Below are 25,437 nucleotides of genomic sequence, written 5' to 3'. Positions count from 1 at the left end.
TCAATTGGTTGAATTTCTTCAGTATTAAGCACGGTATTCATAAGCCTTAAGACTTTGCTTCTAGAGCTCAGTTACCTGGGTGCTCAGCTGCTGTGCAGTGCGTAAGAGTACAGAAGTATGTGCAACTACAAAAATAAACATTGGTAAAGGATCAGAATCCTCCCTGTTTATCTTCTGAAAATTTTTCTTTCCAAGTTTTCATTGGGATGGCACTGGGTATAGATTTTTTTTGGTTAACAATGACTGTTTAATTATATATTTTACATAAAATGCATTCAGTAGTTATATGTGTATCCACACATACACAAAAGCTTCCATTTACACAAAGAAGTTATTAGCATGACTGCAGCACTACAGAAATCCTGCTGTATAACTAAAAAACCTGCAACACTACTACTTCATGGCATAGTATCAACCTTTTCATAGCAGACTCTGAGAGTCATAAGATGCTACTTTCTGTTTTTGTAGCACCTCACACATCTGCACAAATTCCCCAAGCATCACAGTAATAAAGTAAAGCAAATGCATTACACACAGAGAACTGGCAGTAGATGTTGAAAATCTGTATTAGTCCTAGTTTGGTAACTGACTTGCCCATCACTACTAGAGGCTTTATATAGGGATAGCAAATACCCTCAAGGACAGTTTCAACATCGTGCTTGTATGGTGTTTTTTCATCTTTATCAAAAGGTATAACTGGATGCCAATATTTTTTACAGGAGAAAGCAATAATATCAAAAGGATTAAAAATAAAATCTTAGTGAAACACTTGAATTAATGCACAGAAGTTCATACAATTTTGATAAAAATGGTGGTTAAGATTCTGTTACCTAAAAAGATATATTTGATGTCCTCTGTGAGGGCCTAAAGTAGCAAATCTGATTCCCACATAACACTTTAGGTCTCATGACTCTCCCATAGGATTTGTGTCTTTCCTGTGCTGGAGACACTGGGCCATGTAAATTGCCTAAACCAGGTGAGGTAGCCCATGACCTCCAGGGTGGCAACAACCTGCCTACAAGTATGACGAGAGAGCAGATGTTGCCTGCTCAGAGCAGGGGCAGCCAGCAAGTGATCTAGGGAAGTCACTTGTGAAATCCTGTAAGTTCTGTCAGGAGGTAAGGATCTGTGCCCCACGTTACTCAATTTGGTATGAAGCAATTTAAGCATTTGCGTTACTTATTTTGTCTGACGTGAGCCTGTCCCTTCCCTTTTGCGTATTGTGCATTCAGCAAAAACATTCTCCTCATGGAAAATTTACACAATTCTATGCAAAAATGGGACTACAGCAAGTGAAATGTTTCAAAGCCCACTACTGAGGTAGAAGGGCATCCTGATCACTTTATCATTTACCTGAAAACATAAACATTTACAAGAAGACAAAGTCAGCAAAGCAAAGTTGAAGGTATGACAGTCAGGTGGTTAGCATTTTTTATGCCTACTTCAGACATACAGTGAATCAAATCCATGACCATATTATATTTCTGTATTTTTTAGAAGTTAGAATGCCAGCATCGTAATAGCATTGAGTACATACATAGATGAATAACTAACTGTGTAGGAAAAAAAATTAAAAATGAAAATCAGACTTCTTTTAAGAAATTTCTTATTCTGGAAGAAGAAAAGTGACCAAAACTGGGTTTTGGAAAGACTTAATAGACAGGAAAACAAAGCCCATCCACAGAGTCTCTCGAGATCATGTCTTGCTTAATGTCTTGCTTAACCTGTAGTGTAATTAGATATTAATTGTACTTCTGCCCGGCCATAAGAGAACAGCATGATGGTTGAACAGAAGAAAATACACTCTGTACCAACCAGCAAAATGCTTAAGACCAGTGAAGTCTGTGGAAAAATTGAATTCAACATTGTTTCAAATGCTTAGAAAAAAGTGCAATACACAAAAGCCAATGCTGTATAAGACCAAAATACATTCCTGGTGTAATAGTGTCTGCAATAATCTCTTAGGACCCAGAAGTCATTATGTGAGGTGTATTTACAAAGGATGAGAAGATGGGTATGTAAACTAGAAGATACTGAGTTATTGAGAGCAGAGATATATGAAAAGGCTCTTCTAATCTGTTACTTAAATTCTCAGCACTGATAAATTGAGGTTGAAATGGATACTGAAGTGCTCAGAATTAGCAGTAGCCATTTCTCTTCAGGCTTACAATAAACTTCCAAAGGTGATTTTGCACCCAGTCCAGGCACTGAAAATATATTCGTAGCACATGAAATATCCTTATGCATCTTGCAAAACTCTCACTTTCTTGCAATTCCAGATTGTGGAAAGTGTCCACTGTAGAACATTATCAATTTATTCAGAGTATTTCTTTCAGGCTAGAAGTATAATCATTCCCAGAAAAATAAAGATGAAAGTCAATGATTGCTAAGTGCCCTCTCCTTTGGTTATATGGGGATGCAAAAGCAAATATATTAACATTAGGAACAAATGTAATAGTTTTTCTAATTCCTCATTGATTGTCATATTCTTTCATGGGACTTCATCAGTTTATCACAGATGAAAGGGAGAGAGGGTATTTTTGTGAGTTCCTCTGTTACAAGAATCACGCAGAACATATAAAAATAGACCAAGTCCATCACCAGGACGCTTTAGCACAGCTATAGCAGCTTCACAATTGTGATTCCTTGAACTGGATCATTACTATTATGAACTATGTATATACAAATAGATTCCTGAGATTACAGCACTGAGGCACTTGCTTGCACATCAGAAAATCTGAGGCTAGTATTTCAATGGAAATTCTTTAAAAAATTAAGAATTCCTGCTATTATTCATTGACAATAAAAATGAGACCTTCTTACCTTTGGCTTCTGACTTTTCTCCTTATCAGATACATTAGATGGTTTTCTCTTCAACATTTTTCATTCAGGTTTCTGGAGCTGATGTGCAACTGCTACTACCTTGCAGCTAAACTAAGTACAACGAAGCCTACTACACAAGTGCACACTGGTTACACAGTTCCTTATTCTATCAGGATGTGACTTCACACAGCTGCTCTGTGGCATGGGTGAGTGACTTGAAATCTTCACTTGGGGAGGGAGTGAGGAAGGAAGGGAGGAAGTGACAGGGAAAAGAAAGAGGGTTCAGAGTGAGAAATGCTTTAAAACTTCTGTGTCACCGTCAGGCCTCAGTAAGACTTTACACAACCTCAAGAAGGTCGTCTTCTTTTCCTCTCTCCTTTTTCCTCACTCAGCCTTGTGGCACTGGCTGCACCCTTCATTTCAACTTGTGCTGGAACTCAAATGTAGAGGAGGTGTCTGCTCTTCAGATGACCAAGAGGTATTATTGCCCAGCAGATCTGCAGTGCACTGTGCCATGTGGTCTCACTGGTCCCCAACAGCTTCCTTTCTCTCTCAGCTTTACAGTAATGCAATAAAAGCAGTGAGACTAATAATTACTGTTTGGTAGAGAAGGCAAATTATCTGAAGTTATCTTTTTCATTTGCTCGGTGGAGTAATTTTTTGCTATTTATCACAGAATTGTGACTCCCTGAAATAGCACTTTTCAGTCTTCTCTTGTCCTTGATTTGGTGCCAAAGTTATAGGGAGAAAAGCAAGTTTGACAGAAGGCTTACAACAAAGAGCCAGAGGACAATGATGAAGGTCCTTTATACCATCTTGAAAAAACAGCCCAGAGGCTAAATGAAAGTCAAGGTATGAAGGTAGTTTTGAATTTGTCCCTCGTTTTGTTTGATATAATTTGCCAAAGTCAAACAAACAAGTCTTGAATATACTAAGTAAAATTTGTTGTGACTCACGGGCCACAAAACCTGCAACAGGGAAACTTCCCCAAATTTTGCTGAAAGATGGATACAAATTCTCAATTTCAAATCCTGAACTTCTGGGCCACCCACAGACCTTAAGTTAAATCTGAATTCAAGACTATTACAAATGAAAAAGAAACCTGCTTCTAAGTAAGTTGCAAGAATAAGGTTCAAGAGCAAAGTTCAAGAAAAAGCTTTGGTAAATTTTAAAAAATTAACATTTTTTCAAAATAATTCTTATTCCAATCAAATCTATTCTAAAAAACTCTTGCTCATAAGTTTTGCATAGATAACAACTTTTTCTAAAAAGCAAGTCACTGTGGAGTTCTCTTGCACCAAACAAAAATTCAGAACTCTTGTGAATCCAAGTACTCACTGCACAGACCTTTTGTTTTCTGTCATTCTTTTAAGTTTAGAGCTGGCTGAACTCAGACTTTGAGGAAAGCTAAAATAAGACACCATCCAAACTAAAAAGCAATAGCGGATGGTTGAAAACCTGTAAGAAATGCACAAGTCTCATTTCCTAGAATTGCCTTCTAAATTTTTGCATGAGGAGACAATGCTACATAGGCAGGTAGTCTCCTGGCTAAATTGTTCTCTTCTTCTATTGTGTGAATACCCCAGGGAGGCATGAGGCACTGCTCATCAGATAAATCCCCATTTTCAGTTGGATAAATCCCATTTCTATTTAAATATTTAAGAAAGGTTTTGAGGGTCTTCTTAGATTCTAATGGATAGTCACCTGATGGGACTAAGATTTAGTGGTATAAGAAAAATTATTATATGCTAATGGTACAATGAGGTTTTCTTTTCCAGACCATTGAAGAACTGGGTTGGTAAGAAGAAAAGGAGGAACACAGGTTAAGGTGCTGAAATTCTGCCAAATAGAATGCAAGACTGCATGCTATGTTATTAGACTGTAGTGGAGTACATGTTGAAACTCAACCCATGAATCAAGTTTTTTTGCTTAACATTTTAATCAGGACTACACCCATTTGGAACAGAGTTGAATTTATTATTGTTATATTAATCATAACATCACAATCTGAGTTCATAATCACTGCTAATATTAATAATCAATAATGAGTCAATAATAATCATGACCCCTGTGAGACATGCTTATTTCTATATCTGATAACACTGTGTGAGATGTTCATTTAAGTTTCTAACAATAGGGAGATTTTACTGTGGATATTTAATCAGCCTTAGTAATTTAGTAGGGTCATATGTTGTTAGAAAACCTATATATATGATTAATAGTAATTAAACCTGATTATTTACCTACCTAGATGTACATTGCAGTATATTATTTTCCTTTTTAACCTGATGCAAATGTGAGGATTAAATGAGACTCTGCTGACCATTAGACTGTGATTTCCTGTCTCAGGCTACTGTTAAAATCTTCATGATTAATAAAATGGGAACTCATCTGAAGAGTAATATACGAGCTTCCTTTCTGTAGAATATTTATTGTTAAACAGGAAGAAAGAGGCCATTTCAAGAGATATAGTGCCCACCCATATCTATTTCCTTTCCTCATCCACATATCAGAAAAATTATTGCAGCTTGAAAGCTGACCTGATTATGTTCTTGCCCTTGGAAGGATGACCTACACCACTTTTTAAAAGTTACAGAGTAAAGAAAATCAAACATACATAACATTAAGTTAATTTAATTTAGCTAACCAATACCTTCAAAAGGAGCTCTTTTGAATTAAAAAGTAATAGTCTTGGTGCTTATATCCTCTGTATTTGAAGCTAATTTTTGAATGGGGAGTGAGTATCTTTGTAAAATTAGAAATTTTCTTGTACTTAGTTTTTTGTTGGACACGATTGTAGATAACTTATTCCCCTTCCTAGCTGGTTTTTGAACCTGATCCAAATCCCTGTAAAATCAATAGAAGTTTTTCAGGTGAAATTTATAGGCTTGGATTAACTCCTCCATCCTGAAACACCCATGCAATGTCTCTCTTCTCTCTGGAAAGTCCTATGGGGAGAAAGGCTATCCACTCAAAAATAATTACAATGACCCCATGAGACTAGTTTCCACTGTCATTATAATTATAAAAGGCAACATACCTTATAGCTTATTATTAACATTATTCCATTTTAATGAATGGACCACAATCAATACTCATGTGCCTTCCTCCCTCATGATATCAAGTGCCACAACAGTTCCATATCCCCTCAGTGGATTCATCCATTTACCTTGCCTGAAAGGAAAGATCATTTCCAGATTCAATTGCAAGTGTAAACTTACCCTTTCAACACCTGATTATTCTGATAAAATAAAAACTAGAGTGCAAACTAGATTGAAGTGTTTAGCATACTGGCCACCTGTCAAAATGCAAATGACATGAGTTTTTTGTGTTAGCAACACATTTTTCATTGTCTGTCAGACGTATCTGGTCAAAGTTTAAGTGGAGATTCAGAGAGACCTTGGGGCTATACATTGCTTTCCCTAATGCTAAGCAATCCTAGAGTGTGTTAGTCTGTTTATTTTAATTAAAATAAGACATATTTTGCACAAGAAAGGAATCATGCCTTCAGCCTTTGCTTTTATGGCCATGTCTCTGCCTGTATGATCTAGTTCCCTTAGATAATGCAGAAACCTCAAAATAGCAAGAGGAGCTAAGTGAATAATTTGCGGTGAATAATTTACTTAACAAATGTAATCTTTATTTCCTCAAGGAATGTTCATGAGCAGAGCACAATTTCCTCATATGTATTAATTATGGGCCTGGACATAGCTAGATACTTCCCTCTCCTGGTCTAATCTGAGCAAGGGCCAGACACAATTAAAGTCACTTCTCCTCAGCAGAGCTCTCCCCATAAACTACCACAGCAAAGACCCTACACAAACTAAAAGGAACAAGTGTGAAAAAGTGAAGCTAAGGTCTCCTTTCCCTACCAATAACCCATGAAAAAAGGCAGATGTTGCATGTTGGGCTGTCTTTATAAAAATTTAAACAAAACACACACTTTTGATTTAAACTCAGGGGCTGAGGCTGTGATTTTCCAGGGGGATGCTGAGGAGTGGAGCAAGATGCTAAAGTACCATCTTTGAAACTCCCACACTCACTGCAAACTCATCTCTGTAAGCATCCAGAACTTAGTACGAAAAATCAGGCCAAAATTTTTAGGGTGTTCATGCAACAAGGTGTGTGCTTTTTTATTGAATAGGCTCCTCTGTGCTTTTCATCAGAAATAAAAATGAGGAAGCAATAGAAATTAAGACTTCAAAGCTCAATATTGGATTAAAGGATATTTTAAGTTTACACCCTTGATTTGGCACTGTGTTGGCACTCTACCTATCCCATACAAAGAATAGTGCTTCTGATGCTTGAAGAAATTGGCCATCCAGCAAAGCTAATAACTAATATATGAAGTTTGCTTCAAGAATTTGATCTTTGCTAAATACTTTACATTAGGGGAATTTTTAATGCCATACATCTGCTGAAAGAGCATGAGGGAACAATAACAGAGCTAAGCGTGTTTAAGCAACTGTCAGGGTGCAGAGCAGTAGGAATGCCCTCATCATGCCAAGTCCCAGGAATTTTGCTTCTCTCAGACTACTGTGCTTCCTGATCTTCCTGAAAAAAAAATTTTGTGATTTTTCTGTCTCTTATGCTAATCCTTTGCCACTAAGGTCAGTGTAGTTACAAAGAAATATGGCAGGGACGGGCTATAAAGCATCGCAACCAGAGCTCCTACTGAATTTGAAGACATGTCTGGTGCAAAAAGTGTTTGCTGTTCTGTGAGTAAGAAAGTGTCTCAGTGCCCTCAGACTGTGTCCTTGGCATGCTCCCAACACTGCCTGGCCTGAAGAGAAAATGAAGCACCAAGAACCTATCTCAAACTTTGATCCCAACACATTCTCTTGCATTAGCAGTAGATGAACAGATCAGTCATACCTATGCTATGTCAGGTTAGCACTAACACTAATAAAAATCTATACTATTGTGACAGAAGGATTCTCAAGGAGATTGGCTTTCACCTATTGAACATATCCCTTTCTTGTTACCTTGAAGAGTCAGAGCAAAAGTTGTCTCTATACCTTCTAGGTATCCCTGTTGGGAAAATTCAGAGTCAGCAAGTTAAGTGTCCTGTAAAACACTGTCACAGGCTATCTAGTATCTGTGTAATAATTTCCAACAGAAATATGTGCATCGCTAGTGGTTTTCCTGTACAATTTATTGTAAGCAGAATATACTTTACTGTCTGTGATGAAAAACTGGCAGGATGCTGCTGCTGTGGGTTCAGGCATGTAAGTGAACAGCACACTGTTTCTTGGAGTGAACATTAATGTAGCTCAAAGCTATTGAGCATCATTTATGCCTAGAACATCTCAATGGGTTCTGTTGGTGAGCACTGTGATGATTAATCAGCTACAAGGGCATTTTATACCACATAATTTGCAGGTTTATGTGACTATTGTTTAATGGTTTTCCAGCTGTGGCTCAGCCTCCCAGAAATGCATTTACAGATAAAGAGTGACAGTTGCCTTGCCCGTCCACTCAGAAAGCTCAAGTATGAGATTTTTTATAAAGGGAACTGATATAAAAATGAATTTAGGCTCTCTGTTTTAATCTCATACAGAAAACATGACATGCTTCATTTGGCATTTAGAAGATCAGCTTAAAGCATAAGCACTGGCAGAGCAGCAGGGGATTTTTTTCAAGGTATGTACAAGATGACTGCCAGCCTATCTCTGATTAGAATCAAGATCAACAGAAGTAAATTCTGATTAACTCTAATGCACAGCCTGCTGTCAGGAAACTCTGTAGTTTGAACCATCTTTTACCAGTAAACAGCTCCTGCTGAATTTCTTTACTGATGCCAGAATGTCAAGTCACTGTGCCACGACAGCGTTAGGACTGATGTGCAAATGTTAACATGAAAAAAGAATTAAGTGTGCATATTCACTTGCAAGTCTTTGATTTCATTTTGCTTCTAGACAAAAATTTTCTTCCTTTCTCCATGAACGTGGTTTCAAAGGGGCAAAAATCATAAGTTGGAAGTGAGAGAGGGGCACAATATGGTTGTATCTGTAACTGGCTTTAAAACTTTAAACTTTAAAACTGACTTTAAAACTGCAGCCACACTGAACACCCCCATAAAAAAGGCACTTTTCCTGATGGATGCTGGCACCAAGTCTCCTGCTGAGGAGGACTGGCTAGGTCATTGCTGAACCCTGTGTTGTTCATGGTTAGTGCCCCGCTCGCTTCTCTCAGGGCTTCATGGGACACTTGGGGCTGTGGCTGAATGATCAGAATTGAAGTTGCTCCATATCAGCTAAGCCTCACTAACTGAGTGGGAACTTGCTCTTAGCCCATCAACAAGATGAAGTGAAGCACAGTCGAATAAATTTATTTAATTAAGGATGTAAGATAACATGCTTTATCTCAGGATGTGAGCTAAAAGCACTCGTGGAAATAAGTCTAGGTACTCAGCAGGTATAACACGGTGTCAGTAACTTGTCTTTGGGAAGACAAGGGAATGGAAAGAGGAAGCTGTTTCTGAAACTGTGTTTTGTGAAAAAAGAGATGAATGCTTTCTTCCAGACTCACTCCACCAGTTTTGATCCCTTTTCACTGTATTATAAAACTGCGTCTGCTCTCCCTTCCCCGTAAAGTATATGAGCTTGTGAATCTCACCCAGCATACCACATTTGTAGAGAACCCTTTTTTAACCTCCTACTTTCACCTATCTGATCCTTTTTATTATTTTTATATGTAGTATCTTATGTGTTTATGTTTCCTTTGCCTTGCAGCTGCCACAGAAAGCAGAAGCTGATGAAAAGACAACAAAACTTTTCCCTTCAACAGGTCCATGATCTGCTAAAAGTTCTACTGAGCTACGGACAACAAGCCAGAAAGGAGTCTTACTCCAGGAACAGCAAAACTCAAAGCTCCATATAGGCATGTTAGTTTTCAGCTAGTAATTTTTAAAATATATGTACAAACTAGTGAAGAGAAATGTTATTATGATCCTTTGGTTTGGGAGGTGAAAGTTCACAAAATTCATTGAAACATCCTTGGGTTCAAACACCTCTATAAACATAAATAATAATGCCTAAAAAATAGCACCCTGGCATACTGTACACACAAAACCTCATTAGATTAATAAAATAAAGTATTAAAGCCAAAAGAAGGCAGAATTAATGATGTCTGTGATACCTGAATCTCACTCCCATGCATGTGTGCTTAATGATACAGCTTCAGTCATATAGCTTTAGTATTTGCCACATTTCCTCAACAGAATGCCCATTTCATTTAGTGCAAATGATCAATCTGAATGGAGGTGTCAGAGCTGGCAAATAAACTGTCTGAACACTTGCCCTTCTGGTGCACAAGTTGGTATGTGTATTCTTGCTTGTGCAACAAATGTCTGATGTGTAAAATTACTTCCTATCCCCATTTTGCAAATGAAGCCTGAGGCAGACAAGTGATTTACCTAATATCACATAAGAGGTCTGTGGAAGTGCAGGGAATTGAATCTACATTATCTACATCCTTAATCACTGGATCATGGCTCACAGAGTTAAGATATACTGCTATAAAAAATTGGAATAAGGATTTATTTTGTCATTCTAGTTCAGTGAAATGCTAAGAAATTGTGTTAAAACTTATCCATTTTGCAGCTGATCATAGACTGCATGTAATCCTCAGTTTTTAACCCTGTGGTTAATTGTGAAGAAAATATAGCTGCAAGAGAAATTTTGGGGGCTAAACTCCAAGGCTTTCAGATTAAAAAAAATCTCAATATCCTACCTATCATAGAATGGCCACCAGAATTAACTGGTTTTGCCTGTTTCTGCCTGTACACATTTTCCTTAATGCCATGCTGATTAAATGTTAGGGGAGCTTTGTGGAACCAGAGATGACCTGTGAGGAAGGAAATCTAGGTTTTAAAACACCTACACAATCCATAACTAAATATAGAAATTCTCAAAATATTTGCAAAAGTTTCTGTTTCATGATCTTAAACTATCTGAACTCTTAATTTTCCCACTTCCCACACATTGTTTGTCGTCATTTCTTCTGGTATGCTATCAAACGTAAGTTGTAAGTCAACGTGAACAAGAAGTTTCATGTCATTTAACATAATTAATTTGGTCCTTTTACTAAAAACTTTCAGCCAGATTTCTTCAAATGGATTGGAGTGTAAGCACTTCCAGCAAGAATTATATTATGTTCATATTTCCAATTTACTTTGCTTATGTATTAGGGAACGTGAACTCCTTTAATCAATTAAATGTCTACAGAAAGTCAGTCCAGAAATTTCATTACCATTGGTGAATTCCCTTAAAAATAGAAGAGAATACTCAGATACAAATCAATGTCCAGTTCTTTCTAAAATCCCTTTGGTCTTCATCTTCTAATGATCAACTGATATACCTGAAAGTATATAAGTAGCATAATTAGAGGTGTGCCCACTGTGTGTCCATTGTTTCCCTTCCAGTCATATTTTTTAGGCTCTATTCTTGTGCATTTTACCCACAACTATTTTTTCAAAGCTGGGTGAAAACTCATTATTCAAATTAAATTTTCAGCTTCTAAAAACAAGCTCGAAATTATGCAAGACATACCCTGCTTTTGCAGCATGTCACACTTTTTTACTGGACTTCGAAACACATCCATTATAATTCTTCTGTGACTCTGGAACTCTTAATGCCACTCTGGCAGTGGAAAACCTTACACTTCCATTTATGCCATTGCTGATCACTGATTTTGTGTGACTTTTCCCACATTTCTAGGTGAGGGAGGTGAAAACAGAAGTAATTTCTTCTGATTTATGAAAGGCTTATTTCACAAATAGGCTTTACAGGAACACTCTAAAGCATACAAAAATGACTAATCAAAGAGAATAACTAGCTCAATCTACACTCACAAAACAAGCAAGCAAACATATTCAGCTCCTGAGCCAGCTCACAGCTTCCAGAAAATTAATGTTCCCTAAAAGAGAAGTCATTTGAATTAGCTTGGGGAGAAGACAAAGACTATCAGGCATTGCACTGCTATCTACCACCTACATATTCTTGTAACTTGAGGTCAGAAAGGATCCTGAGTCATTTCAGGTTGTGGCTTGCTTACTGCAGCCTTAGCCTCGAAATCCTTACTGAATTAGATGTGTGGGAAGCACTTTAATTTCAACTTCATCAGGGACACTGAAGAAATCTGAAGCTAAGCTTTCTTGTTCTCCTGAATAAAGATGAGTGCACATAAAAGGTACCCTGAGCTAATGCAAGCACTGTGAAGATTAAACATTTTGACTACAAATGGGAAGCTTGTCACTAGCACAACAAGCACAAGATCAGGCCAAAGTTTAGGTTTCAGAAGTGAATCTATGCAGTAGTAAAACCACATTACTTTGTGTAAGGAAATAAATTGCACTTAAAAAGTTACAGTCTTGGATAAACGTATCCTAAGGCACCTGATGGCTTCATTGGTCAAAATGTCCCTGCCAGCACCAGGAGTTAATGCATTAGCAGAACACAGGATTAAAACACAGCCTATATTAGCTGATTCATTCAGCAGGAGATGAATGCTCAAGAAGAGGTATACATTTGGGTTTTTTGCTTTGTATGGTGTATGAGAAGAAATGATAGCTTTTATAATTTTTTTAATATTAAAAAAAAAACCCAAAAACAAGAAGAAAACTGTTGATTATAAAATGTTGGACTGACAGAAGATCCATAGAAGGATAATATTATCACAGCATAGATAGCATAAAGCAACTGCTAGACAATACAATCTATTTCTCTCTGTGTGCAGAAGTTCATAATTTTGGCAATTCTAAAGGATGCTAACAGGAAGTAATCCTTTCATCAGATGGTTTGTTATCAACAACTGTACTTAGCTTAATTATATTTTGACTCAATGATGTCTCATGAACTAAGTATTCCTTTTTCCATTAAGAATTCACAAGCCATTTAGAAAGAATAAGTATAAGAAATACACAGTTTCCCCCATATTTTTGGCAATTATATTCCTCTTACTACATTCATTACAGTATCCAAAATAATCCTTAATTTATCTCTTTTTATTTGTTGCTCTCCAGTAACTATCAACTATGTCAGAAGAAAATGCATGAAATCTGCTGAGGTGAAATGAAATATTCTTCTGCAGTTATCTGTAACTATCTGATGTTATGGCATTTTAACATACCTCTGACTGCACAAAAATTCACTTAATTATGATTCTGCTTTATATATACTACCAAGTACCAGCAATCCAGATTTACAGAACAGTCCAGCAATGTTTGGAGGGAAAAGTTTGGAACTGTTAAGATCTTTGGTAGAGTTAGGCATACATGCCTCTAACATTAGTGAAAAATATGACATAATCCACTATACTGCTATAGTAATTAGGTATTAAAAATAATTATTAATGTATATATACAAATATATATAAAAGTAGGACAAAAACTAGTATAGTGAAGAGCAGCAGCAGCAGATGTTTCACATTTCTTGCAACCTGCTTTGAGATTACATGGTCAAAGTCACAGTAGATGAAGTCTCTCAGTTTCTAACTTTTTCACATTTCTATGCACAAAGTAGCAAAAATCACTGCAGGATGCAGAATGGAAGTGGTAGATATTTGCTATCAGCACAGTGCAATGGTGCAGCTATAGCAAGACTGGATGCCCTTGCAGGCTTTTCTCTTCCAAGCATAATAAAGCTTGAGAGATGAAGCCTTGCACTTTAAGAGGTGATTTTCTCTCACTTTTTGTATTCCACTGAAAAAACTATAAAGTTTTACCAACTTCCTGATGTAATAGTTTCTTAAATAAAGCTCCCTATGACAGGGGACAAAGTAAGGCTCTGCAGATGCTGAAGCATCAGGAAAATGAGTGCCCTTAAGGTCACTAGCATTTCTATCTCTTTGGCTGAGTCCATGTTTTGCTTGGTACTTCCAGAAAAAGTAAACATTGAAAATTCAGTCATGGATCTTGCCTTCGCCTCAATTTTAAAATTAAAGCCATTCAGATTTTACCAGAATTTGACTGCAGCAAACATGCATAAATATTTCTCAGGTCTCACCCCCTCATAAGGCTCAAAGTTCAAAATAAGCTTTTCACAAGGTTCTGGGATAGAGTTTGAACTGGGAAGTAGCGAGTTCCTTTGAATATAACCACATGATAGATTTAGAACTAGCACTGTTCCTTTTTGTCTGTCAGTTTGTGTATCATTGAAGACTGCAGTTCAGGGAAAAAAAGGTGGTTTCTACCTATCTCTTCACTCTGCAAGAGGTGCTGAGTACACAGGGTAAAGGGCTGAGTTGGTGGACTGATGGGGAGAGGCAGGTAACAGGTGAAATTATCTAGCATGTTATAAAATGCAACAGAAAACCTGTCAGAGGGCTTGTACATGAGAATATGATTCTATGAAAGAGAAGGAGCTAGGGACAGTTTCCTGTCTTAGAAAAAAAATCCTATTTTCATCTCTCAGCCACAGCTTATCACCTGAACACCATCATGGGCTTGACTGTTTACTGCCACCCTTCCAGCTGCTCTTCATCTCCTCTCTGGGCAAACACTTCAGGTCTCAGCTTGGGTACAGCTTAGCAGGACTTCCTAACACCAGCAGAAAATAGATTTCTACATGGTGAAGATCTGGCTTCCTACCTTGCCACTGAAACAAGTAAAAGCTACAGCTTTTAAAATAACCACTTATTACTGATGGTGAAAGAGCTCGAGTGACCGGAGCAATTGAAAATTGGTGTCTGAGAAAAGCAATCCGGGGATTTCCAGGCATCCTTTTTAGTGCTGTATTTGTGCCAAATAAGGATTCAAAATGTCATTGAGAAAGCTTTTCTAAGTCATATTCAGGTGTCTCTCAACAGAAAGGCATTAGCTGAAGAAAGTAAAAAGAAGCAGGAAACAGTCAAATTGCTTAAGAAAATTGACCAGTCAGAAAGTCCATTAAAGCCCACAGCATTCCAGAGTGCAGAGAAACTGCTGGCTGAAATGAAATAGCAATCTTCCCACACCATCCTCTGGGCTGTGCAAATGGTCAAACACAACTTTCAGCTTTGAAGCACATTTTGCTAGAGAAAAGCACTTTCTGTGCTGTTTGTTCATTACTGGCCATCCATACTCTTCCTTCCCACTCCACCAACCGAGTCACTGGTATCACAAGAGATCCAATAAGCTCTGTAAACCTCAAGGTAAACCTCAAGGTTACAGCATCTCTTTGGGAACCAAGATGATCAGGAGCAGCAGAGACAGTACAGAGTGCAGGGTAAGAGCAATAACAGCAAGCAAGCAAGGCTGTTACGGGGTAACCAGGAACCCAAACCTATTATGTCTACTAAGGGACAAAGTGAGATGCTGAGAAATGGCTTCTCTTTCAAAAAAACCCCAAGCTAGAGCAGGAGGAAAGTAAAAAGCCAGAGGGTCACAGAAATTACAGAGAACCATGTCCATAACAGCAATGCTAACATAGACATGATGAGTCCATAAGACATTCCGGAGAGAAATCTGAAGAGAAAGGACACAGGCATTGGCATAAAATCACTTGCAGTTTTCCCTATCTCATTGTTCATTCCACCACAATGTAATGCCAATCCATCCAATTCATATTGGATAGAAACCACTCATCTGAAGATGTCTACTCTCACCTTGAAAATGAGAGAGAAAAGGTATCTTGTTCTGGAGGACCTTTAGTATTTATAGCATTTTTCTTTCTCCTCTTCAAAATCTCAGGTCTTCCCTGTTCTTGGGATATGACTGTCATCTTTTCACACACTGAATACCAAACACAGGTTGCAACATATAACTACTCTTAAGGTATAAATTACTAAACCCTTTTCCTGTTAAACCTAACCATAATTCTAAGATTCAGCAAGAAGAGAAACCCACTTCCAATGGTTCTCTGCTGATTTGTCTCCAATGGGAGATGTTCTGTCCTCTCCATTTCCTCTAAAGGATGCCTGTGTTTTGTATTCATTTAGGACATACTGCTCAGTTATTGGGAGAGTGGATGGGTCAGCCTGAGAAGCATCTTGTTAAAGTATTGAGGGACAGGAGAAATGGACAAGGGACTAATCATCTTTTCTGTCCCTGTCTCAGACTATCCAGGATAGTCTGGGAACCCTTTTGTGAAGAGGGCACCTCAGCTGTGACCCCTGTGCTTATTTCAGGGCTTTTCAAGGCCATCAAGCTCCTGTTCTTTCTAAGAATATGACTTTAGACTTTTCATGCCTTACATGAGGTTGTAAAAGTCTTATGCATGGACTGAAGAAAAGAAAGAGGAGGTTGAAATGGATTGTCTAAAAACCATATGGAAAGGGCACTCCTAAGTATACTACTTTGTTAAATTAAAAAAAAAAAAAAAAAAAAAAAAGGAATAAAAAAGTCTGAGACAGCCTGTTAAACTGTCTTCTGCAGGGCTAAGCTTGAGGAATAAATCTAAAACCAAATAACCTTTCACATTAAGGTCAAGTGGCTGTTAGAGTGGTGTCTGGACAATCTTTCCTTCCATCCTCTGCCTGCTTTTCAGATGATTCATAACATTACAAACTCTAACCCAGATCACTTATTTCTCTCCCTGATATATTTTGTAATAAAATTAAAATATGCAGGCTAGTAGTTTATCCAGGAACTTTTTCTCTCTTTTTTTGCTAAAGTATTCAATATTTTCTTAATTCTGTTCTTCCACTTTCTAAGGAAGAACTATTTACTATTTTATCTCTGTGGGAATAATATCAATAGCAACAATGTCACATGGCAATCTCAAGGCATTAAAATGCTCTGTATTATCCCCAGCAAAATTTTGACAAATTAACTATATTGTAAACAGCTGAACAATTCAGAAAAAATGACCTGTGTCTAAGGTAACAGCATAAAGTTGCTAGCAGTGGCATCACTGATACAAAATGGTAAAGCAGCACACTCAGTTCTGTATTTAACTAAAAGATAGAAATACAGACTTCTAAAATATTTTGACAATACATGAAGGTGGGAAGGAGAGGTGAGATCTGAGGTGTGTCCAATGTCTCTGTGCCAGAGGCAGTCAGCTAACAGAGGGGTTTATGGTGCTCTTAGCTGGGGGCAGCTGAGAAAGAGTAGCTGGAAAAGTTTGATGGTTCTGTTGTAGCTTTGAATTTTGCAGCTTGTTCTCACAGTACCTGTTTAAGTGACCAGATTGGATGATCTCTGCCAGTCTTTACTGCTTTAGGTGAAACAAACTATGGCAAAATGAAACCATAAAGGAAGCTGTGTGAAATCCTGATGAGGAACAAAAGGAAGAAAGGAGTCAAGTGAAGAACCTAAAGGAAGGGAATTAGGATCACTCATATTTTGTCTCTCTAACCAGCAATCTATCATGAAGAAATCCAGGTCTTTTTTTCTTGTGATTAGGGGAGAACATTACTTAATTTATTGTCTGGAATTAAAGCTTTAATTAAGGCTAGGCTCAATAAGCTTTGTGTATGTTTCTGAGTATGTGTAATACCTAGATATTTATTTGCCTCCCAGATCAGATCAGCCACAGTTTGCTGATTGAATAAGAGAGTCTTGGATCTTAGTTTTGCACCTACCATTTTTGTTTGCCTCAATTCAGGACATAATAACTAGCATTTCAGTAGTACACCTCAGGCATACATCTCCTCATCATGCTACAGCAAAGAAAATATAGTAGTAGCCAAGCCAAGCTCAGCCAAGAAAATTAAATGATACTTTACTCACCGAATTAGAAAGAGTATTATGGAATATATTGGTTTTACTCTGATAAGTAAAGCAACATCAGAAAGAACATCTGCATCATCCTCCAGTGTCTGATCCCCACATAGCAAAATCACCAAATACCAGCTTGTTTGATTCGTAAAAAGTAAACCTGAAAGTCCTGTCCTTGTAATCTTCAATTGAGCCAGTTGGTAGAATGGAAATGCAAGGAATGAGGGATCTTGCCATTGACTGTAATCTAAATCTAAAGACATTAAGCCTACAGAGATACATTAAAATCAGAGACCCCTTCAGGAAAGCAGATGGCAAAATAAACACAGTAATGCAGGGGGGAAAAAAAAAAAGCACTAAACCACTAAACCTCTTGCTGCCACTTAATAGTAACATGGACAAATCCAACCAGGGTAGAGAATATTACCAGCCTGTTTGTGGTAAAATGAAATAAAATTATTTGAATTGACAGTTATGCCCTCATAAATCTGACGGATACATCTGTTATTGCTATCTTGCCCTGGGACTTCAGCCTTAGTCTGGGATGCTATAAGTTGCTTTCATTAGAAGCAGGCATATGATGGAGCCTAGCATCCCTGACACATTTACTGGCAGACAGAGGGACTCACCAGACAGATCACAGCATTTCTTCACAGCTCTCAACCTATTTCTGCCAACTTTCTGCCCAAAAGATCTCCCTCTAGGGGCTCCCTTTGGGAGATTGTAGCGCTGAGGCTGTTGAGGGTTTCTCTCATGCACCTTTCACAGCTTTTTTTTTTTTTTTTTTTTGATAGTTTGCTTTCTCTCTCTTCTAGTTCCAGCTCCATCATTTAAAGCTTAGGCTTTCTGTTTTCTGTGTCAAATCTTCTGGGCTACATTCAGCTAAATAAATCACAGGTTTCATGTGTTGCCTGTTTTTATGCCTCCTACTGTGTCGTTGGAAAGGACCCTAATGACTAGCTCCATGTATTCAGAAATTTGGTTGCTATATTGACCCACACACCTGTGTGTGTGCACCTTTCCTAGTGATATATGAGCCCATGTTAGAGCAAAAGCTGTTTACATCAGGAAACTCTCTGATCTAGGCTTATAGTTGCTCAGGTCTTCATTTGAACACTCAGCTGGCAGGTTTCAGCAGGCATCTTGCCTCCTGTGGTTTTGATGCACTTTCCTGGGAGCTGGCCTTGCTGCACAGTGAGAACCAGCTCTATCCCTGAAGCACTACAGAGGGAACAGGCATAAAGAGAGAAGAGGATGCTCTTTACTTCTTCCCTGGTCTATTTCAGCACCCTCCATGTGCTTACCACTATGTGAAGTGCCAGAAGGCCTCCTTTGTGCAGGGAGGGGAGAAAAACCTCATTGCAGGGTCCACCTTTTGTAGCTCACCAATTAAAATTTTACTTATGCTTCTTTTTCTAGTTTTAAATAGGCCTTAAAAAAACAAAACCAAAAATCACTACAGTAATTAAAATACAAAAGCTTCCTCCTGGTAGCTGTCCAGAAAGATAATTTCAGAGCAATATTAAACTCTACTGCTTTGCCTCTGGCCTTAAAAAGATTGGCCTTATTGCCACCAAGATACTTGCAAAAATAGGCTCCATGATCTGAGCAGATCCAAGAAGGCAGAAACACTAAAACCTCCTCAGCCCCTCTGATATTTGTATAAATAACTCTGGTGTCCTTTAATAGTATTGCAGTGACTTCTAGGGGCCTGATCCAATCCCACTGGCTTCATTGTCCCTTATTGACTTACTACCCCAGACTTTCAGAAACTCTTCTAAGCCTGGAAGGATGAGTTTTTAATGTACAGATCTAAAAACAGTGTCTGATGAAAAACAGAATAGCCTAAAGCCTTCCATCCCAATGCTGCTGATGTCTGCATGGTTAAAAATGGACTACCTAGGGCTATATGAACTCCCAGTGTTAGCCTGGCCAATGCATTCGCATCCATTTACCAGAAATCTAAATCTGGTTTATTGCATTTCATAACCACACAGAAGATGACAGTAACTCTTTAATGCTGAGTCAGAGAAAAAAAAATTTTTATCTGTATCAGCACAAAAGAAACCACTTGTACTCACCCAGGAGTACTGTAGATCCATATCAGTTAGGGAATATGTAAGATGTGGCTGATGAGCAGAGCAAGTACAGTTTTCCCATTCTTCTATTTTTGAAATGAAGAAGTCACAAGGACAGAGCTGGTTGTCAGGAAATGGCTTCCAGTCACTCCACAAGTGAAATTCAGTTTCTGAATGGATTGAAATTGTTCCTAAATTATTAAATCTGGAAGTGTATGAGCGGCCCAGAGATGCAGAAATAAAATCTGTCCTAGTCTCAGTCTCTTCTTTTCTCCTCATGTTCTCTTTCCAGGTCTTCTTGTCTTGAGGCTTTGACAGTTTCATGCAAGAAGTTAGTGCTTCTTCATCCTCTTCAGAAAGGTAAGCATCTTCTAATGTGTCTTTAAAAATGCAAATACTTCTGTTATAATATGTTGCAATTCAAAGAGAAAATAACACACTTTTTTTTGTTTGCTTTTTCTTTTTGTTTCTCAAATTATGTCTGCTGCATTTTATACAATGACAAAGCCAAGGACTCCATAAAAAATAAATAATAATTATAATTAGGGAGATGGAAAGGATTTTGTATTGGGTCAGACATCTGAGCCAAAAGCAAGATTTATTCTCCATTTGGTAAATATGTCTTGTTCACTCAAAAGCCTGGAAAATTGTACTGGTTCTGCTCTGAACATGAAAATTTGCTAATTGAAGGTCATATAGCTGCATAGTTGCAGAGAATATGAGTTTAACTCAAATATTGGAAGAGTCTGGAAAGCTTTTCTGGATAATTCCTTTGCCCACTCCTTCCAAGTAAGTATGTTGTAATTATAAAATAATTGCTGAAATTTAAATTTCATCATGCATTTCATCCCAAGCAACGCTTTGGCTGGAGCAGTTGTTCAGAATTTAATCTCATTTTGCTAGTATTGGTTTTAAAATAGTCATATCACAAATGCACCGTACAGTAAATTCATGCACTGTTAAATTAATTTTGGCAAAACAAGTTCAGATGAAGAACTGCTGCACAGTCATGTCAGTGATCTATGGGAGACTCCAGAAAATAATCTGAGCTCAGCAAAAGTTTAGAATTCCTGTCCTATGGCTCGAGGCAATCAGGTATGATGAGAGGCCAACTTGCTTATCATGCTGCAGACCTTCTTGCACTCCCAGCTGCTACTAACACAGACAGATACCTTTGCATTTTTGAGTTTTGCCTCTCTGATCTGAAACGTGATAGAAAAGGAGGAACTACTCTGAAACCAGATTGTCCCCAGCATGGAGGCCCCAGTGTTACACAGTTCTCTTGAGCTAAAATCCCCAGTTGCAAGAATGCTGTTACAAAACTCAAGCTAGCCTGGCAGGAAACAAGTTTTCACACTCTGAGGAAGTCAGCACTGAAGTGGTATCACACAAACATTTCAGCTGGGGTTTGAAAATCGTGGGTGGTGACTGACAGACCAGGACAGGATTGTTTACAGTCATGTTCAATACAGTGTCATGTGCTAAATGTTGGAAAGAATGCTGATAGGATGCTTTACTTACTGAGGGGGAGCAAAACATGTTTGACATCCTCCAAGCTCTGTGCACTCGTTTTTTTGGTTCGGACCAATTTCTGCAATCGTTTCAATGTTCCCATGGATTCTGCTTTATCATCTGGTTCTGCACCCTGGGAAAAACCCAAAGACATTGCAAGTATTCAAACTCTACAAATAAAATCTGAGGGTAAAGTGATGCTTATTTTGAGAATTACAAAGTCTCAGATCACAGAATTAATCATCTCTACAATGCTTTAAAAGTTAGGCACTTCCTTGGTTGGGACCCATAGATATAAAAAGGCATCAAACTTATATCTGTGTTCATATTGCTGTTTACATATGACCTTTTTTTTTTTTTAAACCCCAGTATGACTGAATGCTTAATTCCAGTTTAGCTCCAGAAAAACAAAAAATTAAATATGCATCCATTATTTCCTTTCCTAGATTAAATGACAATAAAGACAACTCAAAGCTGTAATTGTACATTCCAACAACATCCTCGTGGAGAAATTTAAGATTTGGGTACTACAGGCTCTTAGAGCTGAAACTTTGTGAATGTGCAGCCATCTCACAAGCTTGCACACAGCTGCTATCCTGTAAATCACTCCAGAAACACTTGAGGTCACTTCTAGTCTAACTCTGAACTTCTCTGTGACCTTCAGAGACAACTCTCATCTTTTGACAGTAAACAACCTCTCTTTCATAGTCAGATGCTGTGTTTCACATAGGATATCTGCTTTCCATTAGAAACAAAAAGTGAATATATTAGAAATTAGTAAAACCACACTTCACCCATAGCTACTTCTTGGAGCAATCCTGCCTGGCTTCCACAGATAGTCACCTATTTACACAGGTAAAAAAAGTGGCCTATTGGTCTAAAGCATCTTCAGCACTATCAAAAATGATTAAGTGCTAGGACTGATGTTATCAGAGGTAGAAATTCAGACACCTTTATTACACGCTCCCCAACAATTAGGTCACACATCATAGATCCTTTCTGCTCCCTCATATGCATAATTCTTTGAGACAAAGTCATCAGGGAGTTTGCCAGCACAGTCTAATGTGTAGTGGGCAGGCTGCTTAGGGATGGGTCTCAAGAGATCCTGAACTACTGAGCTGTCATTTGAGTTAAAGGCTTTTGCGAAGTTTTAGCATGAAGCACATCTGAAGCCTAAGTACCCACATATTACAAATTACATCCATCTCCAGAAGCAACAATAAGAATGAGGGTGTATGTTAATTTCAGATAAATTAAAAAAACAAAACAACATCTTTCTCTTGACAGATAACTGCTTATAAAGATATCTGTGCTTCAAGTGGCAAAGGCTGAGATATTTTTCAATGGAGACACAGGTTTTGCAAGCAAAAATAGAAGTCCAAGGCTTCCCCATCCAGGCAAAGGGCATTTTTCTGGGTATTTAGCTAGTTTTGTGTCACTAGACAATTGTACTGAAATTATACTAAGTTGAAACAGAGTTAGTGAAAGCTAAGTCTGCAGAGGTGAGATGTTCCCTCATATATTCAGCTGTTTGATTTCAAACCTTGAAAGGGTTTGAACCAAATTATATACAACACCAGTGCATCTTGGTCCAGCTATAAATTGGCATGGGTTTTTAATAGCATAGAGAATCTGGTATATTCTAGTCATCTAAGACTTCTGGGCTAATGAAATATCAAAAATCACCTTGGACCAAGCATGAATTAGTGAAATAATCATATACCTACATGTGTAAAGCTACACACGCAAAATAAATTTGAAATGGTTTTACTCTTCCAGGAACTGTTCTGGTGAAATGTTCTTAGCTATATAAAAACTTAAAATTATTATTTCTTTATCTCTAGATAAACCTTTAATGGTATCCTTCATGGTTGACATAAATTATTAGTATGATTCCTTTCATGCTGATAGAGCTATCCTGACTTCTTTCCATAATGCTAGTACCTTAGGAGCCCTCCTCTTGCTAAAAAAAGCGAGCAATGCAGAAGTTCCCACAGCAGCACTTGAGTTTGGACTCCCTTCTTCTCAGCAGTGTGTTACATTCCCTGAAAGTCTGTGGACTGGGACTCAATCACAGGAACACAACAGGAAGACAGAGAGTTGAAAGTAATCAACTTTTCATGTCTCCAGTGTCTTCTGTAAGTTATAGTTATATTAGTATTTTAGTTTCAAGCAGGTGCATGTATTTGAAGTGCATTTCACAGCTATCCCTGTAGACTGGGTTTGGTCTCAAAGTGGCATCATCTGAATTCATTGCACATGAAATTAAGGTTAAAGATGGTTTTCAGAAGTTTAAGTGGTGAGCTCCAGCTACTATTAGAAGTCCAACAGAGATGATCTGAAAATGGTTAGATCCCTCATAATACATAGAGTGTGGACATCATATCCTCAGCACCAACTATTCTGTTGTGCTGATACTGATATGTTACTCTGTGCTCGTTACTAATATAAACAAAACCTAGGTGCTTTTAATTTCTGCCATTAGAAGAATTAATTATTTTGTAGACTAAGAATATCTGGCAGTTTTGAATTTAAAACCCTTTAGATATTCTTGAGGATTTTCATGGTAGGCTAAGGTCTCAGCAGACTTTAAAGCTCTAGGCAGTTTAGGGTCCTTTTATAGCTTGTATCTGAGTATTCATCATCCACTGTGGGCACTATCGAAGCACCCTTAGAATTTTCATGTTCTGATTTGTATTTCAAGCCCACTCTCCCAAATTCAAGATAATAGATCTGCAGTTTGATATTAGCTAAAGAGAGAAATTGAGGTGTAATTTTTCAGTCTCTCATTGTGCGACGTCTTTGCAAAATAAATCACGGTGGGTTCAAAATGCTAATATTGCTCTAATATAAGATCTCTTGTAGTAATAATAATTTGTTCACTTATAAGGAATGATTCAAAAGCAATGTAATGACTCTGAGTTATGATCTGGGATTTCCATCATGGATACATCGAGATAGACAGAAGATAATCTATTCAGATAATTTTATTAATGGCCAACTCTAATCCTCTTTGCCTTAAAAGCACTCATTTGGTAGACTCTATTGTTAGGGAAATGTCATAAGTGCTTAAATAATAAATACAGTAGCCCCATTTTAAGAAGAAAAATGCTCATGCAGTATCACTTAGTGATGCGACAGCTTTTAAATTAACAGTATTTTATTTTTGTTTACCTAAGCATTCAAATCCAGAAGTTTAACTGCCTGTCCAAAGTGAGGTAAAACATTCTTTGATGTAAAAACTGGACAGCCTCTCAGGTGAACTTACAGTCCTGGGTTTACAGTTTTGGTGTATTGTCCTGGCAACCCTCAGCCACAGCTTAGTGAAAGCATTCATAAATGTGAGAAGAAACTATTAAATGTTATTCTCTGGTTTTAGGCAATTGTCTTCCTGCTGTTTGTAGTATCTGTAACATGGTACCTCTAGTTGCTGCTGTGCAGGATATGAGAGGAGGATGTACAGTGGCAAAATGTGCAGCACTACTGGTTGGCCCAGTAATTTGGACACTAATTTGGAGTATGCAGCTTTCTAGCACCTTCCTTCACTGTGGAAAGATGTTCCAAAAGGAACAATGGGGAAATATTAAAGACCAATGAACAGAGCAGTAAGTTTCCACTCATGTAATGCTGTTCCTTTTGAAACACTTTTAAATTTCCACCCCCTCTGTGTTCTAAGGTCAAAGCATATTGTAGCTGTGCTTGTGATTTGCCCAGTCTATAAGCAAAGCTATCTGTAAGGAATGAATTCCTTCATGAGCATGAATATTCTTTATTTCTCTGCTTAAGAGGTTTTAGTAACGCGAAATTATATCATTGCAACAAATAAAAATGAATTGTGTAAAAAGTAAGTCATAGGCTGCCCTTTTGTTGCAAATAATTTGCTTGAAGGGCACACGAATACTTGTGGAAAAAAAGATATATGTACTTATAAATGTACTTATAAATATGTATTACAGAAGAAAAAGGCCTAAATTTTGTCTGTTAAACTGTTTCCAGTTTATCCTAAAATATTCTAAACACCTTAGAAATCTTTGCTCACTAAGATGTTATGAGGATTAACCTGGTGACAGCAACACAGCAGTCTGGAAGCTAAGTGTAAAACACTGTTGGTCAGATTGCAGTAATCTCAATCCTGTTAAGCCCTCTCTTTCCTGGGTATAAATGCATTCATTTCAATAAAAATACGTGCACAGCATGTCACTACTCAGCATAAAGAATTTAGTCATGATACAGTCTGATCTCTGTCATTTTTCCTTAACTGGTTTGCCTTTCCCAAAGAACTGCAGTGATTTAATCATGATCATTTATGCACTTAAAGTCAGAGTACAGTGTAATAATGAAATGACAAAAATTTCTTTATTTTTATTGTGCCAATCATGCTAT

At 37.7% G+C, this 25,437-nt stretch overlaps 1 protein-coding gene across 2 annotated transcripts in view; it reads right to left on the bottom strand.

Annotated features, from left to right (window-relative positions):
* SAMSN1 (SAM domain, SH3 domain and nuclear localization signals 1) overlaps positions 1-25,437 on the bottom strand; it is a 92,700-nt gene that overhangs the window by 33,432 nt on the left and 33,831 nt on the right. The window contains exons 8-9 of one of the 2 annotated variants that reach the window (XM_071755681.1): positions 21,064-21,187; positions 19,546-19,922 (exon numbers count right to left, since the gene is read on the bottom strand). In XM_071755681.1, coding sequence (XP_071611782.1) covers positions 19,546-19,922; positions 21,064-21,187 — 501 coding nt within the window. Of the gene's footprint in view, positions 1-2,823; positions 3,017-19,545; positions 19,923-21,063; positions 21,188-25,437 lie in introns of those variants that run through there. The other variant, XM_071755691.1, reaches the window with a different exon arrangement.

Source organism: Heliangelus exortis, chromosome 1 (assembly GCF_036169615.1).
Source record: "Heliangelus exortis chromosome 1, bHelExo1.hap1, whole genome shotgun sequence".
Lineage (NCBI taxonomy): Eukaryota > Metazoa > Chordata > Aves > Apodiformes > Trochilidae > Heliangelus > Heliangelus exortis.
The sequence above is the reverse complement of the archived record's forward strand: the minus strand, read 5'-3'. Positions and strand labels throughout refer to the sequence as shown.